General features: G+C 38.6%; 1 protein-coding gene across 1 annotated transcript in view; it reads left to right on the plus strand.

Moving 5' to 3' along the window:
• Nucleotides 1–21744, plus strand: part of SLC36A4 (solute carrier family 36 member 4) — a gene marked incomplete at its 5' end in the record, with an annotated part of 129114 nt that overhangs the window by 34574 nt on the left and 72796 nt on the right. Inside the window, 2 exons of the mRNA XM_082009496.1 lie at nt 13763–13932; nt 20807–20976. Of these exons, the coding sequence (XP_081865622.1) occupies nt 13763–13932; nt 20807–20976 (340 nt within the window). The remainder of the gene's footprint in view (nt 1–13762; nt 13933–20806; nt 20977–21744) is intronic.

Genomic DNA, 21744 nt, shown 5'->3' on the forward strand with positions numbered 1-21744 from the left:
AAATACTCTAGCACTGATTTTTTTTTTTTTTTTCATCCCACTGTTCCAAAAAGCTTTTTATATATTGATTTTTTTAATTTTCTTTTAGTTTAGCACTTGTCATCAGCTTAAAGTATGACCGTAGTTCTTCAATAACTATTAAAATTAGTGAGACTAATTAAACAGAGGAGTCTAAAGTCCTGTTCACTATGAGGAATGTGATTCAGGGATGTACAGTGCTTTGGCAGATTCCTAGTAGGATTTTCTTCTTGATCTTGAGAAAGCGTGTTTCTCTTTAGATGGCGAGTGTAGGAACATGGGTTTTGGTTAAAATCTGTCATTAGTTTAGGACTGCTGTCCCTATGTACTAAGAAAATCAGCAGTGTAGAAGTGTTTTGGAGTATTGTTGCTTTGGCTATAGTTGATACCTAGATAAATAGACTTTGAGAAACCTAATTTTATTGAATTGTGTCTGTAATAACTTGAAGGAGGAAGGGTAGCCTATTTATAGTAGAAACTTAAAACCTCAAACAAACCAACTCAGTGTCTATAAACTAGCACTCGTGTAATACTGAAAGCTAGTTAAACATTTCAGCAGCCAGTGTTATCTAACAAATTTGAGATACTTTCATTAAAACTAAATTAAGTAAATAATTAATATGAGGAATTGAGTGATGAATGATTGTGTGATGAATTGAGCTGTTCATATCTGTCTGTGCGTTCAATCTAAACTCTTACTTGATGGCAGATTTGAACAGTTTTGTCATTTTGCTCAGTCCAGGCAAGTTCATTTGTTACTACAGCAGAAATAAGGTTGGTGCCGTCAAAGGACCGATTAACATTAATGCGTGCTAAACTCTATGAGTGGTAACTTGCAACAGGACTAAAAAGCGCTGCAGTCTGTTGCTTGTACTGTTAATTTCTTTGCTCCCTATTTGAGTTGTCTGTAGAAATGGGGCCACTGCTTGTTGGTGTAAGGTACCTGCTGAACCTGTGAATGTCTTGCCAGCCGGGTGGCAATGATGGCGGTGCGCTTAACAGGAGGAGCTGGCAGCAGAGGTACCCAATGATCCCTTAGTACTGAGTTAACAAACAGGAACCGAGGGCTCTGTACTGTCAGTCTGGTGTTTATCATTCATAGTGTCGAGGTTTGGGTTTTCAACACTTGCAAGTTAAGATTTTAAGATCATCAGGGTGACCTTGTGAAAATCATATTGGCTAGTGGCATCAATACAGTTTGTGAAATGGTAGTAGCAACAGAAATGCAGTATTCTTAAGTGGTTAGAACAGCCCATTTTAGATACTCTGTTTTGTTTTAATCTTTAAAGTGAGGATTACTGTTCAGAAGGCAATATGTTGATTAGGAGCTGGAGAAACTATATTCAGCCTTCTGTAAACCTTTCTAAGTACAGAGGTCTGCTAGGGATGGGAGAATCTGCAGCTGCTGCTTTCCCTCTCTGCGTTGGCTTCTCTCCGGCTGTGAATTCCCTGTGGCAGGTGATGCTACCTGGCAAATCACAGGGCTGGTGTTCGGGCCACAGAAGAGAAGGGAGTACCAACACTACAGGAGCTGAAGGTGATATAGTAGAGTGAATGTGTCTTTCACAGAATGTGTAACATTATTTTGTAAGAACTATGTTCAAGCACCTCTTTCATATTCCAAAGGTGAGTAGGTCTGTTTTTATAATGAATGTGAGATTTTTGTTATTGAATTTAAAAGTAACTTCAGGTTGTGCTCCTGAGTATGCCCAAAATGTAGTTAAACCTCTTGGACATGCTTTTCAGAAGAGGCCAGGCCTTCAAGCTTGGATATGTCTGTAGCATTACCATGTGCAGGTAATGGCTTTGCATAATGTTATGCTTATATAATGGCAGTTACACTTAATGAATACTTTGCGGTGAAAGTCTGGTTGGCTTTGTCGTTCGAGGTATAAAAACCAAATCCAAATGTGGAAGTGATATTTTAATATAAGCTTCAGGGGGAAGGAGGATGAAATAGATTCATAACGTTTAAACAAGAAAGGTAAACTTTCTTCTCTATTACATATAAATATGCAAAGTTAAGTGCAGTTTGTACAGCTGAGTATGGTTGTTCCTCCCCCCACCCCCAACCTTCCAACAGTAATTTCAGGTTTGGAAAATAAGGCTTCTGATGTTTTAGTCTATTACTTGAAGATGCCTGTTCAAACTGCTTTTGAACTTGGACATCACAGCTTCTCAGTAGAAGGTAGGGTGGTGTTTGTATACAAAAGACAGGCTCTGGAATCACATTAAGCAGCAGCTAACCAATTCCAGGAGATTTAAAAAAAGAGAAAACTAAATGGATTATTATTTTAAAATGTCATCATTTGGATTTCAAAAGTGATGCAGATGAGCTTGTTAGACTTGTTGTTTTGAGATAAAAGCCTCTCATTGTCAAAAATGCTTTTGCCAGAGTAATACTATCCTTTAAAAAAAATTCATGAAACCCAATGGCACTCTTCTGTTGTCTTAAAGACCGGACTGGATTTGTCAGAAACAGACATTTAACAGGTAACATGACATCATCTAAATCTGCTTGGCGCACCTCTAGACTGGGGTGTATCAATTTCATTGGTGTTCTTCTAAGACGATGCAAAGGCTTTTAACATCAAAATATAAAAGGTGGGAGTTCTCAGAGGATGTTTTTGCATTTGGACACCCAAGTGTAGGTGACTGGATTTGATGACTGTGGAGATGACCTGCTCCTAAAAGTTCACGGTCAATGTGGACTTCACATGTCATGTCAGCAAGAGGTGTGTTGTAGCTACTGTGCAAAGTCACTTGGTTTGGCTGTCTTCTGAAGATGCTTAATGTAAGAAGAGGAGGAAAAAGATTATGGGCAAATGTGTAGGAACAGAGAATGTTGTTAGATGTAGCAGATAAAAAAGAAACTATCAGAAACTGTAAAAATTCATCATCTGCCATATTCATCTGAATGCTGATAAAATCTCAGGCAACTTGATATTACCTCTTTATAAATATTTGTTAAATATAAATAATATTTAATAATAAATATAAAAATATTTATTAAATATTTCTTACTGATACCTTGCACTTCCTGAGTATGGAGAAACTTCCTTTTACCTGGAGAACCATTGTTTGTGCATATTCTAACTTTTAACACTTCCTATATTTATGTTGAGCCTTACTAACACAAACAGAACACTCCTGCACATAACTTGCTTTCTGAAAGCATTCCATACCTGCTTGCAACATTCAAATGTTTCTTTTTCCTTAGAAAACCTAAGATACACATGCATTTACACAAATAGGAAAATAAAGACATTTAAATTTACTGCTTGCTCCTCTGAAATGTTTCTTAATAATTACGTGATTTGGTGACTTTGGAGAAATGGGAAAAGAGCAGGAGGGACAGTGTGCCAAGCTGTCATGTGTTCTGCTTTGCCAGCTTGTGACAGGTGGGTTTTGGGGTCTGATACACATGGCTTCAGTGAGGCACAAAAGCTAATTCTGCTGCTTAGATGTGACCCTGTCTTCCATAGAAAACTTGTCTATCTTAAGTATATGTGTGGTAGAGCCAGAGTGAGGCATGTGCTTCTTATACTACTTATACGTATAATTAAGCAGCATAGTTAAATAACTTCAGAAATATTTTATGTAGTTTATTCTGCTTTTTTGCTGTCGGTTTTTTTCATTCCCCCCCCGCCCCGCCCATCATCCTGTAATCCTTCTAAGCTGCTGCTATTTTGCACTTACTTGTGACGGTCTCAGGTAAGATTGCCTCCTCCTTTCTGATATGTTCTGAGTGAGTATTTATCTGCAGCGTATGGAATTGTCTAAGTAATATTTAAATATGAGTCTTCATTATATGACAAACCTTTCAAATATAGCTGTGAAGATGCAAAAATGTTTGTAACTTTTCCTGGAGAGAACAACTAACTAATAAATGCTTGCATCCTTAGTTTTAGACTTTCATATCTGTCATTTAACTGGCAGCATCTTAACTTTACCATCTATAATATTTTTTCCCCCACTCTCTAAACAGCCTTTTCATTCATGAAAGTAGCATTGCAGTGTGTGTGTGTATATAACAATAAATAAAATTGAAGTTTTAGTTTACCTCTTAAATATTCTGCCAAGATATTTATTTTGTGAACTAAAACCATCACAAGTCATAGAATAATTTACATTCATTGGATCAAGCGTTATGGAGGCAATAGGTTAAAAAAAGAGTGATTTTTATTGTATGGCTCAAAATACTAGTTATTAATACACATATGATTTTGTCAAATGACTTTTAAACTCAGTAATCTTCTTGAATGTTCACTCAAGAATAGTGTTCCTAAAGTAAAAAAAATTTACAAATATATGTTGTCCTGGATTTGAAAGAGGATGATTTGAAATCATCCACTGTTGAACACTTCTGCAAGCATCAGTAGTGGCTCCCTGATAAACATTGTGGCTTAAAAATCATATCAATTTGTCAAGAGCAGCAGAAGAAAATCCTGAAGGAAATGGGAGAGGTGAAAAGGAAAAATGTCATAGTGGCAAAGGCATTTGAAAGATGAAGGAAGTGACATGGTATGTATTCTTCAACTTGTCTTTTGTGTATTTTTCAAGTTATCTTGTACAGAAAAAGTGATGAGTAGTTTAGCTGTCAAGGTGCTGTGCTCTCATGTCAAATGGAAGTGTATGAAACTTTCTGCTCTCAGAAAAGCAAATACAGTCATCAGTGTCTTCCTTCCCTTCAGTTTTGGATGGATTGATTTTTTTTTCGGAATAGGATGGTTATTTCTTTCAATGATGGTCACGTTAAAATGTAAGATGTCAATTGCAAAGCCTTTTCTGTTGCTAGGCTTTCTATGTTGGGGTCGTGTTGGTTTTTAACTGTGTTGGTCCAGGAGCATGCATGGCTTCTTTCAGTGTTCCTTACCCCAGGATAAAGGAACACTGGTGAAACAGGTAGGAAGCTGCTTTGATGGAATCTGAGAAGATTGGTTTTTGGAGTGATACTGCTCAGCAGATTTCAGAAGGTGGTGTTCTGTAATGAGACCTTAGCTTCTGGATTTATTTATTTTGTATAAAACTTTTACTATAAAAATTGATGGACAGTCACCATTTGGCTTGCATCTTTAGGTAATAGTAGCCACCCTTTTATTTACAGTCATGAGGGATTTGTTACGGAAAATTAAATTGTTTGTTGCAAAAATGCAAAATAGTGACATTTTGTATCTTCCTCAAGGGAGCGAGCTTTAAAAATGAATCTAAAGGTGATGGAATAAAAACTTGTTGCTCAAAATATTGCGTAAGACTTTTTCCATACGGTGAAGGAGGAGATGGACAAGGCCAAGCAAGCAAAACATAGCAGTGTAATAGGCAGATGTTATGACCATTATTTTTCTTGGAGAAAACATACTTTTTCTGCAGACAGCTCCCCGGTACGTTGTAGATTTGTATATCCATCTTTCAGTGAACAAGTTAATTAATTGGTACCTTCTGCAGACAAGAAGGAATGGGCCAGGCCTGGGCTGCATTAGTTTACTGAGGATTCAGTTTTCTGTCTTTGGGGGTTAGGTGGTAGAAGTTATGTTTACATACCATGAATACCTTTGATATTAGCTTCCTCAGCATTTTTGCTTTGGATGAACAGAGATTTATTTTGTTACAGTAGGACATGATTATAGATAGATTTTTTTTTTTCTGAGTAAATGTTGATTAATATATTGACTTTAATTATCAAAAAATCTTGAGTTATCTGTACCTTAAACTAATCAAAACATCTGTATAGCTGTCTCTTCTACCTGAAATACTTATTTTAAAAGTGTAAGGGACGGGGGATTGCTTAATTCTTGCCATTTTAGTGGTATTTCCTGAAAAAGGGAAAGATCACCGTATGTATTTAAACATTAAGTATGTCTGCTATTAAGTTATCCATTACAACATTAGTTCTTAGTGGCCATAGCAATTAAATCACAGTTTATCTGATTATCTGCAGGCTGAATTCTTTTGTGGGTTTTTTTGGTCCAGTCATAGAACGTACAGTAGAGATTTCTGATTAGAATTAGACAGTCCCCTGCAGCTTAGCTGTAAAAAGACTGAGCGTAGCAGAATATTCAAGGCAAAGAATGGGAAGACAGTGGTATTACTGGGGGATGCTTATACCTACTGCATGCAGCTTGAAATGAAGGGAAGATACTTTGCATAATGAATGATGGTAGATTAGCCAAGTTATTCCAAAGATTCGATTATGTTTCTTTGCCAATATAAATTATGGGTACTTTTGTGTTTATTGGGTGGATGAAAGGAAGATGGATTATACTTGTTCTATAAATTGAGAAACCAAAGGTTGATAGTTACTAAACGAATCAAGTATTAAGTTTCAAGGAAGATAATGGTAGCGACATGTGCCAGTGTCTCAAACACGATAAGAAGATCTCTGCGAAGCAGGGGACAGAGAAAAAGATGGAGAATTTCCTCAGTTGAGGAGGGAGAAAAATGATGGAAAACATGAAATTGTGAAAAGGATAGATTTCATAGGTGTTTAGGGCTATGACAGGGGACTAGTGTGAACTGGGGGAGAAAGAGCATGAAGGAAGCACAGCATGGAAATCAGAAGCAGGGAAAAGACCCTTTAAAAAAAAAAAAGTAAAAATAATCTTTGAAACTCTGAAACGTAACTCATCTCATTGATTTTACAGCTCTCTTGCCTCCAGCATTCTGCCCTGGTGGCCTTTTTGGGAAAGATTATTCCCCAAAATTTTCCCTGACCAGTACTTGTTGTTGTTGTATACGTTGTTGTATACGTGACGGGAGGTTATAGGTCTGAAGAGTGTGGGAGGTGTTGGATTATAATGATACTGCCTGTTATAGCAGAAATGGTTGTTTGAACAAGTGTAGAGCAACATCGAAGACTTAGTGTGAAATACTGAACTGATGCAACACCCCTTTTGAGAGAAGATGTTATGATGCAAGTATTGGACAGAGAGAGAATCAGAGGTGTGGTGGTTTTTTGTTTTGGTGGGTTTTTTTCTTTCAAAGCTATTCAATCATCTAGATAGGTTGTTAGCTTTTTAAGAAAATAATTTAAAAGAATTGAAGACTGAAATTAATTTCTGGCTCCAGAAAAAAGGACAAGAAAGCATGTTCAGCTTCAGTATTCCAAAAAGGAAGCAATAAAACTAAACCTAAAAAGCATTTGTGGAAAGAATCTTATCTCTTTTGCATGCAGTTAAAATGCTAGGTTTTCTGAAGTCATTGCAACAGGGACTATACAGGGACTGGAAAGAAATTTAGAGTGAAAAATCTATCCAGCAGCTGCCCGACAGTGACACAGTGTCAGAACATGCACTGGCTCGTGCCATACCTCCTGTCAGCCTCTGTCTGCTTATGAACACTTCATGGATCTTTTGGATCCTGGTGGAATTTAAACAGCTTAGAGAGTTTGTGTAATATGTGTGTAACTAGTTGTTACTTGGCTCCATATTAATCCTGTGAGGGTTTCAGCTTTTCAACTCGTCTGGAGTAGATGATACTGTATACTGTATAAAACCTGACTCAAGTTCTTTGCATAATTTCTTTGGGCATCAGTTCTGCCAAGGGAAGCATCTCCTGCAGTGATAACTACTTGCCTTGAAATGCCTACTGCTGCTCAGAGAGAGTGCCTGAACCTGGGAGGGCCCACTGCTGAGGCTGAGAAGGGACACTCTTGCCTGGACTGAGTGATGCAGGAAAGGCTGCATTAGCATCGTCATCTGTTCAATCTGGAGGTGGATGTAGTCCTGCTACTAACTCAAGGATAAGCAGGATTAACATTTTTAAGTATAACTTTCTCATGGCTACAAAAACAAACACTAACTAAAAGCATGGAAAACTGTATTGGTTGGTAACTTGGCAGCATTCCCTACTTAAATCAATGGAGCTGTTTGTTAGCTTGGAGTGGGCTGCATGTTTCAAGACCTAAGCACGTTAATGTGTCTTTGGATAACGATACTCTTATCCTTTATTTCTTCTTGCGTATCTTTTCTTTGAATTCAGTATAAATTAAGGTTGTATTGTTAAATTGAGGTTGATCATGCAGGAACATGTGTTTAGGTGTAGCATGAGACTGGAAAGAGGGTAACATTGCAAGCCATTTTTAAAAAAGGTAGCAGGGAGGACCCTGGGAACTACTGACCCGTCAGCCTCACCTCTGTGCCTGGGAACATCATGGAGCAGATCCTCCTAGAAGCTATGCTAAGGCATATGGAGGACAGGGAGGTCATTACAGCCAGCCAGCATGGCTTCACCAAGGACAAGTCCTGCCTGACCAACCTAGTGGCCTTCTAGGATGGAGTGACCACATCAGTGGACAAGGGAAGAGCTACGGATGTCATCTGTCTGGACTTCTGTAAGGCCTTTGACACGGTCACCCACAACATCCTTCTCTCTGCATTGGAGAGAGATGGATTTGATGGATGGACTGTTGGGTGGATGAGGAATTGGTTGGATGGTCGAATCCAGAGGGTAGTGGACAATGGCTCAATGTCCAGATGGAGATTGGTGACGAGTGGTGTCCCTGAGGGCTCTGTGTTGGGACCAATACTCTTGAGTATCTTCATGAATGACATAGTGGGATTGGGTGCACCCTCAGCATGTTTGCAGAAGACACCAAGCAGAGTGGTGCCGTTGACATGCCTGAGGGATGAGATGCCATCCAGAGGGACCTGGACAAGCTCGAGTAATAGGCCCGTGTGAACCTCATGAGGTTCAATGAAGCCAAGTGCAGGGTCCTACACCTGGGTCGGGGCAACTGCTGGGGCAAATCAGTACAGGCTGGGGGAGGAAGGGATGGAGAGCAGCCCTGCCGAGAAGGACTTGGGGGTACTGGTGGATGAAAAGCTGGATAGGAGCTGGCAATGTGTGCTTGCAGGCTGAAAGGCCAACCGTCTCCTGGGCTGCATTCAAAGCAGCGTGGCCAGCAGGTCGAAGGAGGGGATTCTGCCCCTCTATTCCACTCTGAGGAGATCCCCCCTGCAGTGCTGCGTCCAGCTCTGGAGCCCTTAGCACAGGAAAGACATGGACCTGTTGGAGCAGGTCCAGAGGAGATCACAAAAGCGATGAGAAGGCTGGAGCGCCTCTCCTCTGGGGACAGAGGTTGTTCAGCTTGGAGAAGAGAAGGCTTCAGGGTGACCTTAATGCAGCCTGCCAGTGCTTATAAGGGACTGATAAGAAAGATGGGGACAAGACTTTTTAGCAGGGCCTGCAGTGACAGAAGAGATAATGGTTTTAAACTAAAAGAGGGCAGATTTAGACTAGATCTAAGGAAGAAATTTTTCACACTGAGGGTGGTGAACCACTGGCCCAGGTTGTCCAGAGAGGTGGTAGATGGCCCATCCCTGGAACCATTCCAGGTCAGGTTGGACGGGGCTCTGAGCAATGTGATCTCGTTGCAAATGTCCCTGCTCACTGCAGGGAGTTGGACTAGATGACCTTTAAAGGTTCTTTACAGCCCAAAGATTCTCTGATTCTGTGTTTTATTTTGACCTATTCATTAGTGTGCGTGAAGAGACATGATTGTGTTCAATGAGTTAACTTGATTTAATGGATAGTTAAAAAGCAAGAGTTAGTATGCTTAAGAGAATTGTCTTACAATGTTTTTAAATTGGCTTCTTATGTGTTTTAATTAAGTGTTTTCTTGGAGAAACATGAGTCTTCAGACTCACTGGGTTTAAATGCAAAAGATAAAAAAATTCCAGTAGAGGTAGAAATTTTAAAAAAATTGTATTTGAATGCTGCCTCTGGACTCAAGCACATTGAACATAGTATCTGTCACTGATCCTTTGTTTTCCTTTATGAACTAAGTTTCAGATGGGGACAGACTTTTTAGCAGGGCCTGTAGTGACAGGACAACAGGTAATGGTTTTAAATTAAAAGAGGGTGGATTTAGACTACATCTAAGGTTGCAACTAGTGACCGTTGCTTCTCATTCTTTGACAGTGCACCTCTTAGAAATTGGCTTGGTCTTCTCCTTTGCTTAGCTGAAGGCTTTAAGGAGATTCCCTGTCCTTGATTTGCTCTTCAGGCTGAGTTAACTCCGCTCTCAGCCTCTCATGTGCTCCAGCCTGTTAGCCACCTTGACCTCCCTCAGCTGGGCTTCCCCCATATCAATATCTATCTTGTAGGTGACTAAAACTGGACATGGTATCCAGGTACAGTTTCTTGAGTGCTACAGAGAGGAAGAATCACTTTCTTGCTGCTTATTCTCTTGCTAGTGTAGCCCATGTGCGTGCACAGGTGGGCTCCTGACTCATGTTCAGCATCTTGTCTGTCAGGATACCCAGGTCCGTTTCTGCAGAATTGCTGCCTAGCATGACAGTCCTCGGCTTCTATGTCTGCATGGCATTACCCTGTCCAGTGTAGAGGACTTTGGTTTTGTCATTGTTGAGCTTCATGAGGTTTCTCTCTGCCCAGTCCTCCAGCTTGTTGAGGTCCCTCTGAACTGAGGCTCTACTCTCTTTTGTATCAACTACTAATTCTGACTTAACGTCATCTACCAACATGCTAAGAGTATGTTCTGTCCCATTATCCAGATCATTAATGAGGATGTTAAGCAGCATCTCCCCTACTGTCGACCCTGCAGGAGCAACAGATGTAACCAGTCTCCAGTTGACCTCAGTATCCTTTGAGCCCTTCTAGCCCAGACTGTTTTTCACACTACTTGTAATGTTGCCATCCAGTCCCCATCTCTCTAATTTGGTTACAAAAGGACGCTACGGGATCCTGCATAGATAGCCTTGCTCAGCTGAAGTAAATTATACCCACTGCTTTCCACTTGTCCATAGAGACAATCTTTTTGTTAGAAAGGGCCATGATATTGGCTAAGTGTGGTTTATCCTTGATAAATTCATGCTGACTTGGCAATTTGGAACATGCTTTGTGCTGGTGAGGTGACCGTTGCCTTCAGCCCTGCCCTGAGTAAGGAGCACCTCATAGTCCCTGTAGCCTCAGATCTGGATGGTGTCTTTCCTCAGGATTTTGTCTTGGTCTAATCCCCTGACATGCCAGGCTGACTGCTCAAGCTGGGGACCTTGCCTTGCAGCAGGTTACCACCTCTGTTATTCAGACCCATCAGTCTCACAGAGTCTTGAACAATGTCTCCAGGCTTCCTGTGCAGCCCCTCCCGCAGCAATGGCTGTGCCAACTGCCTTGGTCCTGGTTGCTGGAGCTCCCTAGGGTCAAGTCTCTGGGAGGTTGGACCTGAGCCCCTTCGCTGCCTCGCGGCATTTCCTGCTCAGCAGGAAAACTCCTGCACTGTCTTTTTGCTCCCAACTGCTGCTCGCTTACCTCCTGAATGCCGCCGGGTGCTGCATACTCCTTCCTTCTGCTCTGCTCCCTGGACAGGGAGTGGAAGCCGTTCTGCATTTGATATAAAGCATTGTCTATGTGTAAAATGTCATTACTAATAATAGTTATTTATTAAGATCTGATGCAGTCATGTAAACATATCTTTCCTTTAAATGTCTGTCTGTCAGAACGGCCATAGCCAATGTTTTTCGTACATAGGTAATGTTTTGCTATTTCAATTGAAGATGTAGCCAAAAATTCAGAAGCTTCTTTCTCTTCTGCATTTTTATGAATTGCCTGGGGGGCTGCTTTTTTAGCTGAAAGAAGGCATCATGATGAGCAGTCCCATAACCTTTGACTTGAACTCCTTCTGACTGAAACCATAGGAATTTTTTTTCCTCCATTAGTAGTCTCCTACAGATTGCCTTTGCTGTCCTTCAGAGGGACAGGTAGTCTTAAGGATCCCTTTCCTGCCAGGAGCCATGGTGAAAAAAATACAAGATTTTTTTTCATGGCTGGCATGTGTGTCTGAGTTCATTGCCCGCCTCCTGCCAGGAATGTACGAGGTGATTGCCGGAGACTCTGGAAATCAAATCTCTGGGCCAGTGAAGTTAAAAGACTCCTGTTATCTATAAGCTGGGCAAGAAATTGCCATTAAAGCTCTGCAGAGTAATAATGTAGCTTGGAATAAGACCTTAACAAGCAGAAATTGTTACAGTAGGATTCCCAGAAGCTGTAGAAGATGGCAGAACTTATGCAGAAAATGTATTCTGTTTGTAATCACCAGAGCATTAACAGATACACGCTGAATGAGTGTTTTTATTACTGGTCCAGGCCTGGATGCTATCTGTTTGTAGGAAGTCAAGAATGAGAAAACTCAGATGAAGGGAAAAATTGCCTGTAATTTGCATCCTTTAAAGGATGATAAAGATAACATACCTCCTGATAAGGAGGTATGTTAAAATAATCTAATTGCAACTGAGGACAAAAAGCTGAGTGCCATCTGTCCTACCTGGCAGTTTTGATGCGAGATATAAAAAGATGATAGGTACTGTATGGACACAGAAGCTTAATTAATTTAGAGGAATGAACATATTTTCTGTGGCCCTAAAGTAACATCTCTAGCCACGTGTCTGCTTTTGTATTTTTGCTGCTGCTCAACACTGTCATTTAAAAACTAATTTAAGTTTTGAAACTCTTTGTGGTTTAAGTTTTGCATTGTCCACCAGTTTAAGTTACAGTACAAGCTCAGATTGCTTTCTGGAGGAAAAAACGTCAGCAGTGGAGGCTCTGAATTATATAAAGAACATCTTCAGTTAAGATTTATAATGTATTTTAATTGAAGATGAACAGAAATTTGTAAGTGCCTCCAAATGTACATCTTCTTAGAGAAGTCTTTATTCCCAAGTATAAAAGGACTTCTTCAGGATTTCTAGTGTAGGAGAAATACGGCAATGTGGGATGGATTGGCAGTGGTGATACTCAATGATAGGTCAGGAAGTGAATATCGGTGGGTGACCAGGAGGAAAGGAGTGATTGCCCTATAGAAAATAATACTGCAGCAATTCAAATATACTGATTTGTTTGTTAATTAATGGATGAAAGCTGCTTTTTTTTGTAACTAGTATTGGTTAAATTGAAACCAATATATTTTTCTATACACTATGTAGTACATGTAAAAGGAAATCTGTCCAGCAAACCGCATGCAGTAATGCTGCTAATGCCTATATCTCCAGCTTGATTTGATAGTTTTTTTTTTATTTTGTATTTGATATTTGTATTTGATATTGTATTTTTATTTTATTATTTTATTAATAAAATAAATAATAAAATAATCAATATTTTAATATTGATATTGTATTTGATACAGCCAAGCCCAACAAGCTTACTTGGCTGTAGTTCAGGCTCAAAGCACCTACAGTACGTTTAGGAAAAGCAGTCCTTTGTGTGCTTGGCCCTGTCTCTGTCAGCAAAATGAAAAAGAGCATGGATCCGTATTCTGGTAGTCATGGACTCAAGCTTCCTGCCTGGGGAGAGCTGAGACTGAGCATGCGCTTGTGTGTCAACCATGTGCATGGTAGGCTTGTCTGTGATGGAGACTGACAGTGCAGACATACCTAATAAAAATAGGAGAATTACCTTTGTATTCTGAACAATTAGTTAAAAAAAACCCCTTATGTTGTTCGTATTGCCTGTGTATTTTCATCTAGGCACCGTAAGTTTCTCTTGTCAGTTTTTCTAACCTGTAACTATTACTTTGTATTTCCACACTGATGCTGTTTTCCAACAAAGACAGGTGCTTTTCAGTGACTGAACATTTCTGTTGGGTGCATAAAACATCATGATTTTCCAAGCTGTAAAACATTATTGTGATCTTATTAATAACATCACCTAAATTTTGAAAATTGGCTTTGAAAGGGGAGAGAAAAGTAGTCTTACTGTGAGGACTTAAAGTAATTGATTCTCCCTCTATTTCCAGGTACTCCCATTGGAAAACAGAATGAAGGACACCACGCGTTTCCCACAGGCGCTAAATATTGGCATGGGAATAGTCATGGCCTTGTATATCTCATTAGCCACTCTAGGGTATCTGCGCTTTGGGGATGAAATCAAAGGCAGCATAACTTTAAACCTGCCACAGGATATATGGTAAGTGCATATGTGACTTAACCAGTAAACTAGAAGGCAAAAACGTGGCAAAAATTGTTCCATGCTTCACTGCTGTCACGCTTATAACCAATAGGTGCTCAAACTCTTCTAAAAGAAGTGTACTGTATATACTATCTCTATGCCTGCTACACTTGAGCTATGATCCTAGCCAGCAATTTCTTGCATATTAAAAGGAATTGCATATGGAAACAGAACAATGGTCTTTAGACTATAAAGTATTCCATCTCTAGCAGGAGCTAGTTCCAGGTGTACTAAAGGAGGGAATATGCAGTTTGCAACTAGCTTTGCAGCTCTAAAACCATCTAGTTTCACCTTGGATATCTTGGTGATGTAGTGGCCTTTTTTAGTGGAATCACTGAGTTTAGCAGGTAAACAAATGGAATAGAAGACATCAAAGCTGAACAGATTTGTAGTTCAGGTGTGAGTCCATGGATAATGCACAACAATGGCTTCCTGTCAGGAAAATTAAGCTTATGCTTGCCAGTGTCTCAGGGATATTATAAATTTTATTTAGCTCTTTTTTTTTTAATGCTATGAGAGCTCCACATGTTACGTGCTGAAGAAGTGCTGAAGACTGTTTCAATGGGTGCACTGTTAGTTCTGCTTCAGTCTATGGGCGCATATATACTGTAACTATCAGTTTAAACGTAACTTAATTTTTTTAGTACCTTTACATCTGATGGGCCTAAAATTAGGTATATCAGCAGTGCACAAGAGAAAAGCTGAAAAGTATTTTAATGTTTTCATTCTGATCAAGTAATGTCCTACACGTTGCATCTACTTGTTTGGTGTCTGTTGTGGTAGCTTATTGAAGTAGTGAAATCTCAAATTATATGAAACAAAAACTGCTTTGCTGAACTGAATGCTGACTCCCTTTTTACTCTTTGAAAAAGAGTAGAACACATTTAAAACGTGTTCTTAATTTTCAAATGTTACTTCTTCACAATCTCTATTCCATTTGCATTCCTTGCAGTCAGTATGAGCTATGCATTTTTAATATTCTTCAAAAGTTTTGTTTAATTGTCTGAGTCCAATGATAAATGCATGAAATGATAATAAAATCCATCTTGAAGGATGAATGTTTTTTGTCGGTTGCTAGAATTTTCATGTGTGTGTTGTTGCTTTTTTGCTTGTTTTGTTTTTGTACTGCTATTATAAAAATTGAGATTTGGGCCTCAATTTCTTGTTTGTTTTGTGTTTTTTTTTTTCCTATTTTTTCCTATGTTTTTTGAGGCATATTGCTCATGATACATATTTGTGTCCTTTCATTGGATATACATTAAAAAAACTAGGTCTTCAAACACTGCATTTGTTCTGTCTATATGATGCATCTGAAAGGGAAAATACTTCTGTTTGTAATGTTACATGGTATTGCTCACTGTTGGTATGATTAGTGAAAAGTTTGTTTTAAATGGTAGATGTGGGTTTATCTGTGCCTCAGAAGTGTGCTTAAAAGAGGAAGAGGGAGGAGAATGTGGAATATAAGGTAAAGTTGCTCACTCTGTTGCTTTTTATTCTGCTTGTGCAAGCAACAGGATGAACTTTATTCTGCTGTAATATTCTGTTTTATTCTGCAGCCCTGCTGTCTAACAGAGCTGTTCAAATAAGAGTTTTCAAGTAGCTCTTGGCTACAGTGCAGTTGTGATAGGATAATATTTATCCTGATGGCTTTACAGACCCTAATGCAAAGAAAGATAGTAAAAGAGATGGAAACTGGTGCTCTATAAGATGGAGGGTTGGCATTATAAGTTTAATAACCTCAAAGCTGCTCAGGGTAGATATGTAGAGATAAAAGTCATCTGTTTTCTTCTTACCCTGGGTACTACCCCAGAGCACCAGACAAAATCGGGAGGAGCTCAGTGGTACGCCCATGGGTTGTGATGTACGATGCTATCGCTGCGCAGTACTGTGGGTATACCTGATACAGTACTGATGAGCAAATGTGTGCAAGTAACTGTGCTAGCAAAACAAACTTCCAGTGAACCATATGACACTATTTTGTTATTTGATCCTCACATAAAAAGCCAGTAAGTGGCTGGATTGAACTAGAGAAACTCAAGGAGTGGATGAGTTTTTATAAGAAAGCCATCATGCAAAAGAGCCTGGAATGTAGCTAAGCAGTGAGACTTGGCTTATGTGTTTAATTCCAGCTGGACAATCCCTGTCTTAAAAATAAGCCTTTGCTGATAAAGAAAATCAAAATTCTGCTGCTTTGAGTTTTATTTGATGTTCTTGCAGATGAATTGACCAGAAGGCATACGCAGGCCCTAGACCAGTTAAGTTCTTAAGTTTAATTTAAATAGAGGACTGCTCATATTCTTAAAAATGTTCTGCTTAATTGGAGCTTCTGGAGAAGTGACTACTTGTAGTGCTAGTTTAGATTGTGTTTTGGTATACACGTTGTTACTCACCATAATGTATTAATTAGAATATGCTGAAAATTCACTTTGTGAAAAGAGTAGATGTCAGCTGATCTTTACTTTTCACTGATCTTTTCAGTGTTTTTGCTGATCTTTAACAACAACTTATTTGTGGAATAAAATAGTTATAATTTACTGCATTAAATAATTTTTTACATGCAGTTATGTTTAGCTGTTTGGAATATCTTAGCAATTGTTTTTGATATCCTCAGAAGTCTGCAGAGTACCTAGTGGCATGAATCTTTTTACTCAGTTCATTGCTGACTGAGGAGAGGACACACAGGCAGGGTATAGTGTACCTGATTTATTCATGATTACTAGATGCCTCCTGACCCAAGCCAAAGAGGGGCACTGTTTGTCTGAAACAGCACATGTTTATAGTAAAAAAGTACGTAATTACTGTTATGTGACCATCAGTTCAAACCAATTCCTGCAACATCTGCAAATACAGATTATGGGAAATTCTGCTTTAGTGCCTACTAGTGGCCTTGGTTGGGATCTCATAGAAAGGTTTGGGTTAGAGAGGACCTTTAAAGATCATCTATTCCAAACCCCCCTGCCGTGGGCAGGGGCATCTTTCACTAGATCATGTTGCTCAGAGCACCGTCCGACCTGACCTTGAACACTTCCAATGATGGGGCATCCACATCTTCTATGGGCAACCTGTTACAGTGTCTCACCACCCTTACTGTAAAAAACTTCTTCTTTGTCCTTGGCTGGCATCTCATCTTTAGGCTGAAGTTTCTTTCCACCATCTGTTCTTCATTAAGATATAAATGAGAGTCTTTGTGCAACAGTTCCCTTACTGTGAATCCCAAAGGTTAACTACCATGCAAATATTACGACATGTTACAGTTCAACAAGATGCCACATGATGCTAGTTCAAGTGGAAGCTTAGCATAATTAATGCCTTGTTGGGTCTAGCTGTATTGTTATGCAAGTTTTGTTACACTAGTTTCCAGTTTTTTTCCCTTTAGAGGTACAACAAAATCTAAAACGTATAATTGGAGAGGCAGACTTCTGTTAACTTCTTTTAGCACATATGAATGATTTATAATTTTTTAAAAAGCTAAGCTAAGAGACATCTTTAGCTGATTGGATTATAATATTAAATTACTAATAAAATCATCATAATATAAAAATTGTTTCCTAATTTGAAAAAATGTAAGCCTTGTAGAGCTAGAAAAATAGCGTAATGGAGATGTTTAGTTTGAACGACTGTGTATTTAAAGCTTTGAATCCTGTTTTTTAATATCTTTTAAAAATTAAAATTTCTAAAAATTAAAAATTTAAAGGTTTGGGGTGATCTGAAGCCTAGAGGATTATAGGCTAATTGTGGGTAACTGGTCAGTTTTTCTTTCTGTTAACTAGCTAAAATCCATCTGAGCTTCTGGAATAAGGACAGCAATGCAGAGCTGATAGAAAAGTGACTCTCTTTTTTCCTCTAAATTTCTAAAGCTGCTTAGCAATCAAAAAATGTGTTACAAAACAGAGGCTTCTAAACTAGCTACACCATTATGTCACCATATAAAGTGATCTAATAGTTTTTCTGTCCTTTTGAATATGCCTTTGGGGCTTTATTAAGTTGTGTACAGTGATGGTCAAACCTGACACAAATAATTTAGGACCTGTTAGTCAAAATGTAGCTTTAGTCAAAGGGTATTTTTCTTTTTTCCCCATATATATGCTTTTAATTCCCTCTGTTTATTTGTTCAGCTAACAAAAGAAGCTGATTTTTTTTGTTAGCAGTCTTTCAGTACCATCAAAAATTGGTAACTTGATGAACTGGCTTGCAGTTGTGAGATGAGAAGCACGTAAGACTGGGCTGAAAGGGCTATTCAAGTTCATCAGCTGTGTTCCTCTGCTCAAAACCACTCCAGTGCACCAAAACCATTATTGTCTGTGTGTTCAAAACTTCCTTCAAAATGTTGAAGGAAACATGAGGGAGGCATCCTCTTGTGGTGGGAAAGAGCTGAGATGTATGGCTACAAATTTGCCATGCCCTCCCATTTGGACACAGGACAAGGGGCCAAAAGCAGTCCTGGCTGGATTTTATTTAGTAATAACATATACAGGCCATTATACTCAAAAGAGAGCACATTTTGAGTGATGCCTGCTAGGCTTTGAGAGGTACAGAGACAAGGGTCTAATTTGTTCTTTCCCTACTCTTGCTGCTGTTTTTCCTTTTCTTACTGTTGCAAGATGCTTTTGCATTCTGGTTGCAGTTAAACCTCTTCTTCAGGACTGAAGCAAAAAAAGGTATTGAGTGCTTTGGTCTGCTTGGCATCATCTTCTGCTAGCACAGGTTGTTTATGAGAAGAAATATTTCCTCCCTCATTTGTGAACACATAACATCCCATAGCAAATGAACCACAATTCTACCCAAAAGCTTTGATTGTCTTAGTTGCATTCTCAGAAAGAAAATCATACCAAGAGACTCATAACTTCTCCCTGTTGGCTGTAAGCAGACCTATGACAAATGCTTATAGTTTATGCAGCAGGGATTAAAAATGCATCTAAATTTTAAACTTGGTGGCATGGATAATATTTTGTCACTTGTTTATTCAGCCACAAGTAACAGTGATAAGAATATCCACACTTAAAGTTTTTTGGAAGATTTACTCTAGTTTTTTTGAGAACTTAACAAAAAGTCTCAAAACGAATTTCTCTGAGACCTTCTCTTGGAGTAGATCTGCAGATTTTTTGTTTTCAAAAAGCTAGAGATGTAGGAAAACCTTCACACTGATCATGAAGGGAAAAACAATAATGCTACTACCAAATGGCAATGGATTTCACTGCACTAGAATAAGTGAGATACGAGCATGATATCTAAAAAACTACCTATCTTGGGGGAAAACAGGTATTATCTAAAATTTGGCAAGGCAATGCCAACACATGTAAGGAAGCAAGGTGCATGAGTCCATCCAAAATTACATTAACGTTAGGTTGACAACCAGTTCAGGCATTTTTAAAAGAAAATATTTTCCTTATTTTATACCTGAGCCTCACAGCTGCTTTTGCTATATTTTTTACTGAGATATAGTTATATGACAGTAGATGTCAACTTTTTCCTTGATTTTTTTTTTTTTTTTTTTTTTTTTGGTCTTCATCTTTGATATGACACTCTTTTCCTGAAAAATACTAATAATCTTTTCCTTTACTCACAGGATAGGTTTTTCTGGTCTGCCCAGATCTGAAAAAAAACAAACCCCAATCCATAAAGATAAAGCTGGATGATCTGAAGTCAGTTAATATTTTTGGAATAGTAAAGAGTATTTTGAACCAATTTAGGCAGAAAGAAGTTAAATGTAGTTGAGTTTTATATTGTTATAAAGAAACTGTTCACTATGTTGTATTTTGTGAACATTTTTATCTATACTTTGATGACCTGCAGGGTGGAATAACATCAGAATGGAAAGAGATGAATGAGAACAGAAATTCTTACCTCTTCTTAAAATGTAGCTTGTGCCTTTTACCAGTCTGCGTAGAGATAATTTTGCTTTTTAGGTAACTGAATGCTTGGACTGTTGCAAGACCGCAGCTTGTCTTTATCTGGCACAGAATTTAAAACCATCCTAAAATAACTTTTCAACAAAATACACAGTCTCTTAAAAAAACAGAAATTATCTTGATCCCTAAAATGTTTGTCTAGTTAGAGCAGCTCTAGTCCTGAATGTTAGCAAAGATGTTCCTGCATCAGAATGAACTCTCTTCTACTCGTACATACGTTCTTTTTCCAATTTCTTTTTCTTAGTAACCTATCCTGCCAATCCACCACTGGCATAAGGTTGGCACAATTTGAAACTGTAGAACTTGGTATTCCTTTGTGTTGCTATAAACCTTATGAAATACTGTGACATGGCACAGTAATTTAATGATGTTCTGTACCTAACGGTTTTGAAGAGGAGAGTGTGGACAGTGAGCAGATTTGGTTATGGGTATTTCCTAGCCTTAGAAAGTACTCCTTCCAATTTTAATAAATAAAATTTCCTGAGATACCCTCTTCTCAGTGTGAAAAACCTTTTTAGGAACACTTTGTGAATACGCAGAAATCTGGAGGACGTTAGCATTGTTCTTTAAAATGTCCCGTGTTAACTGCCACTGTGAACAGTTTATCAATGTGCAGAATACATTTGATGTGAATTTGGAATTTTCTTTTCCCAAGTAACTTCCGGCTGTTTAACTTGTTCTTATGCTTATTCAATCGATTAGATTTTTTTTTTTTTTTGGTCCATATTTTGGTAGTTGGCTTATTTTCTGCAATTTTATAGGTAGTTATAACTTGCAAGCAGATAATGTGATCTTGTTAGCTAGGGGGGCAAAACAGATATTTTTTTAATACATATATATATATAGTCTTAATGCTGTTAGCAAGCTAATTTTTTTATGTAGAGTTTGCAACTTACATGAACATATGTAAATGTTTTCAATAGGTTATATCAATCTGTAAAAATTCTGTACTCCTTTGGAATTTTTGTGACCTATTCAATTCAGTACTACGTCCCTGCGGAGATTCTCATTCCAGCTGTCACCTCCAAAGTGGAGCAGAAGTGGAAGTTACTCAGTGAGCTTGTGACAAGAGCACTGTTAGTCTGCTCAACTTGTAAGTATGTGCAGAACATCCATAAAAAGATTGCTATTACACGTTGTTGGGGCCTGCTTATTTAAATAAATGTTTTGTTATTTATTTTTCCGGAGGCTAACAAACCTGAAATTTTCTTTCAATGATTCAGTATGTTTTGACTTTCATGAACAAGTGACTCTAATGTTGTCTTTGTATTCTAACCACACTTTTTTTGGTAGGCATGACCAATTATTTGACAACCATATCTTTTGCCAATAGTGCTCTCTCTAAAGCTTCCAACTTGAAAATAATTTTCTTAGAATAAAAGTTGTTAAGTAATAGACACACACTGCTGTTTCATGGTAGCGTTTCTCTGTGTGATCTGCAGTACATGCTGCTCCTGGAGAAATCCTTTTTCTGTTTTGTTGGTCTGACGATTAAGCCTAAGGGGTGCTGCTCTGTATCCGTAAAATAGCACTGGCAAACATGGATGCCCGGACACTTATTTTAGGTGATAACGCTCCAAAGTAGTTTTGTATCTCTGCCCTCACTGCCTGTTACTCCTATTGTTTTTCTCACTTGTCCCCTACTCTTCCCATCCTTCCTACTGTGTCTCTGCTTTTCTCACAGCTAGTCTAGGTATCAGAGATACTAGTAGGAATCAGCAGTGCTCATGGAATGGTGAGCATGGTCTCATCTAGGAATCAATATTCCTGAAGATAATGAACTGAGGAGGAAGTTTAGGTTTTGTTTTTACAGCTCCCATCTAAAGGGAATATAGGAAATATTCATAGGAAGATAATGTAA

The sequence above is a fragment of the Phaethon aethereus genome (assembly GCF_964289735.1).
Source record: "Phaethon aethereus genome assembly, chromosome: 1".
Lineage (NCBI taxonomy): Eukaryota > Metazoa > Chordata > Aves > Phaethontiformes > Phaethontidae > Phaethon > Phaethon aethereus.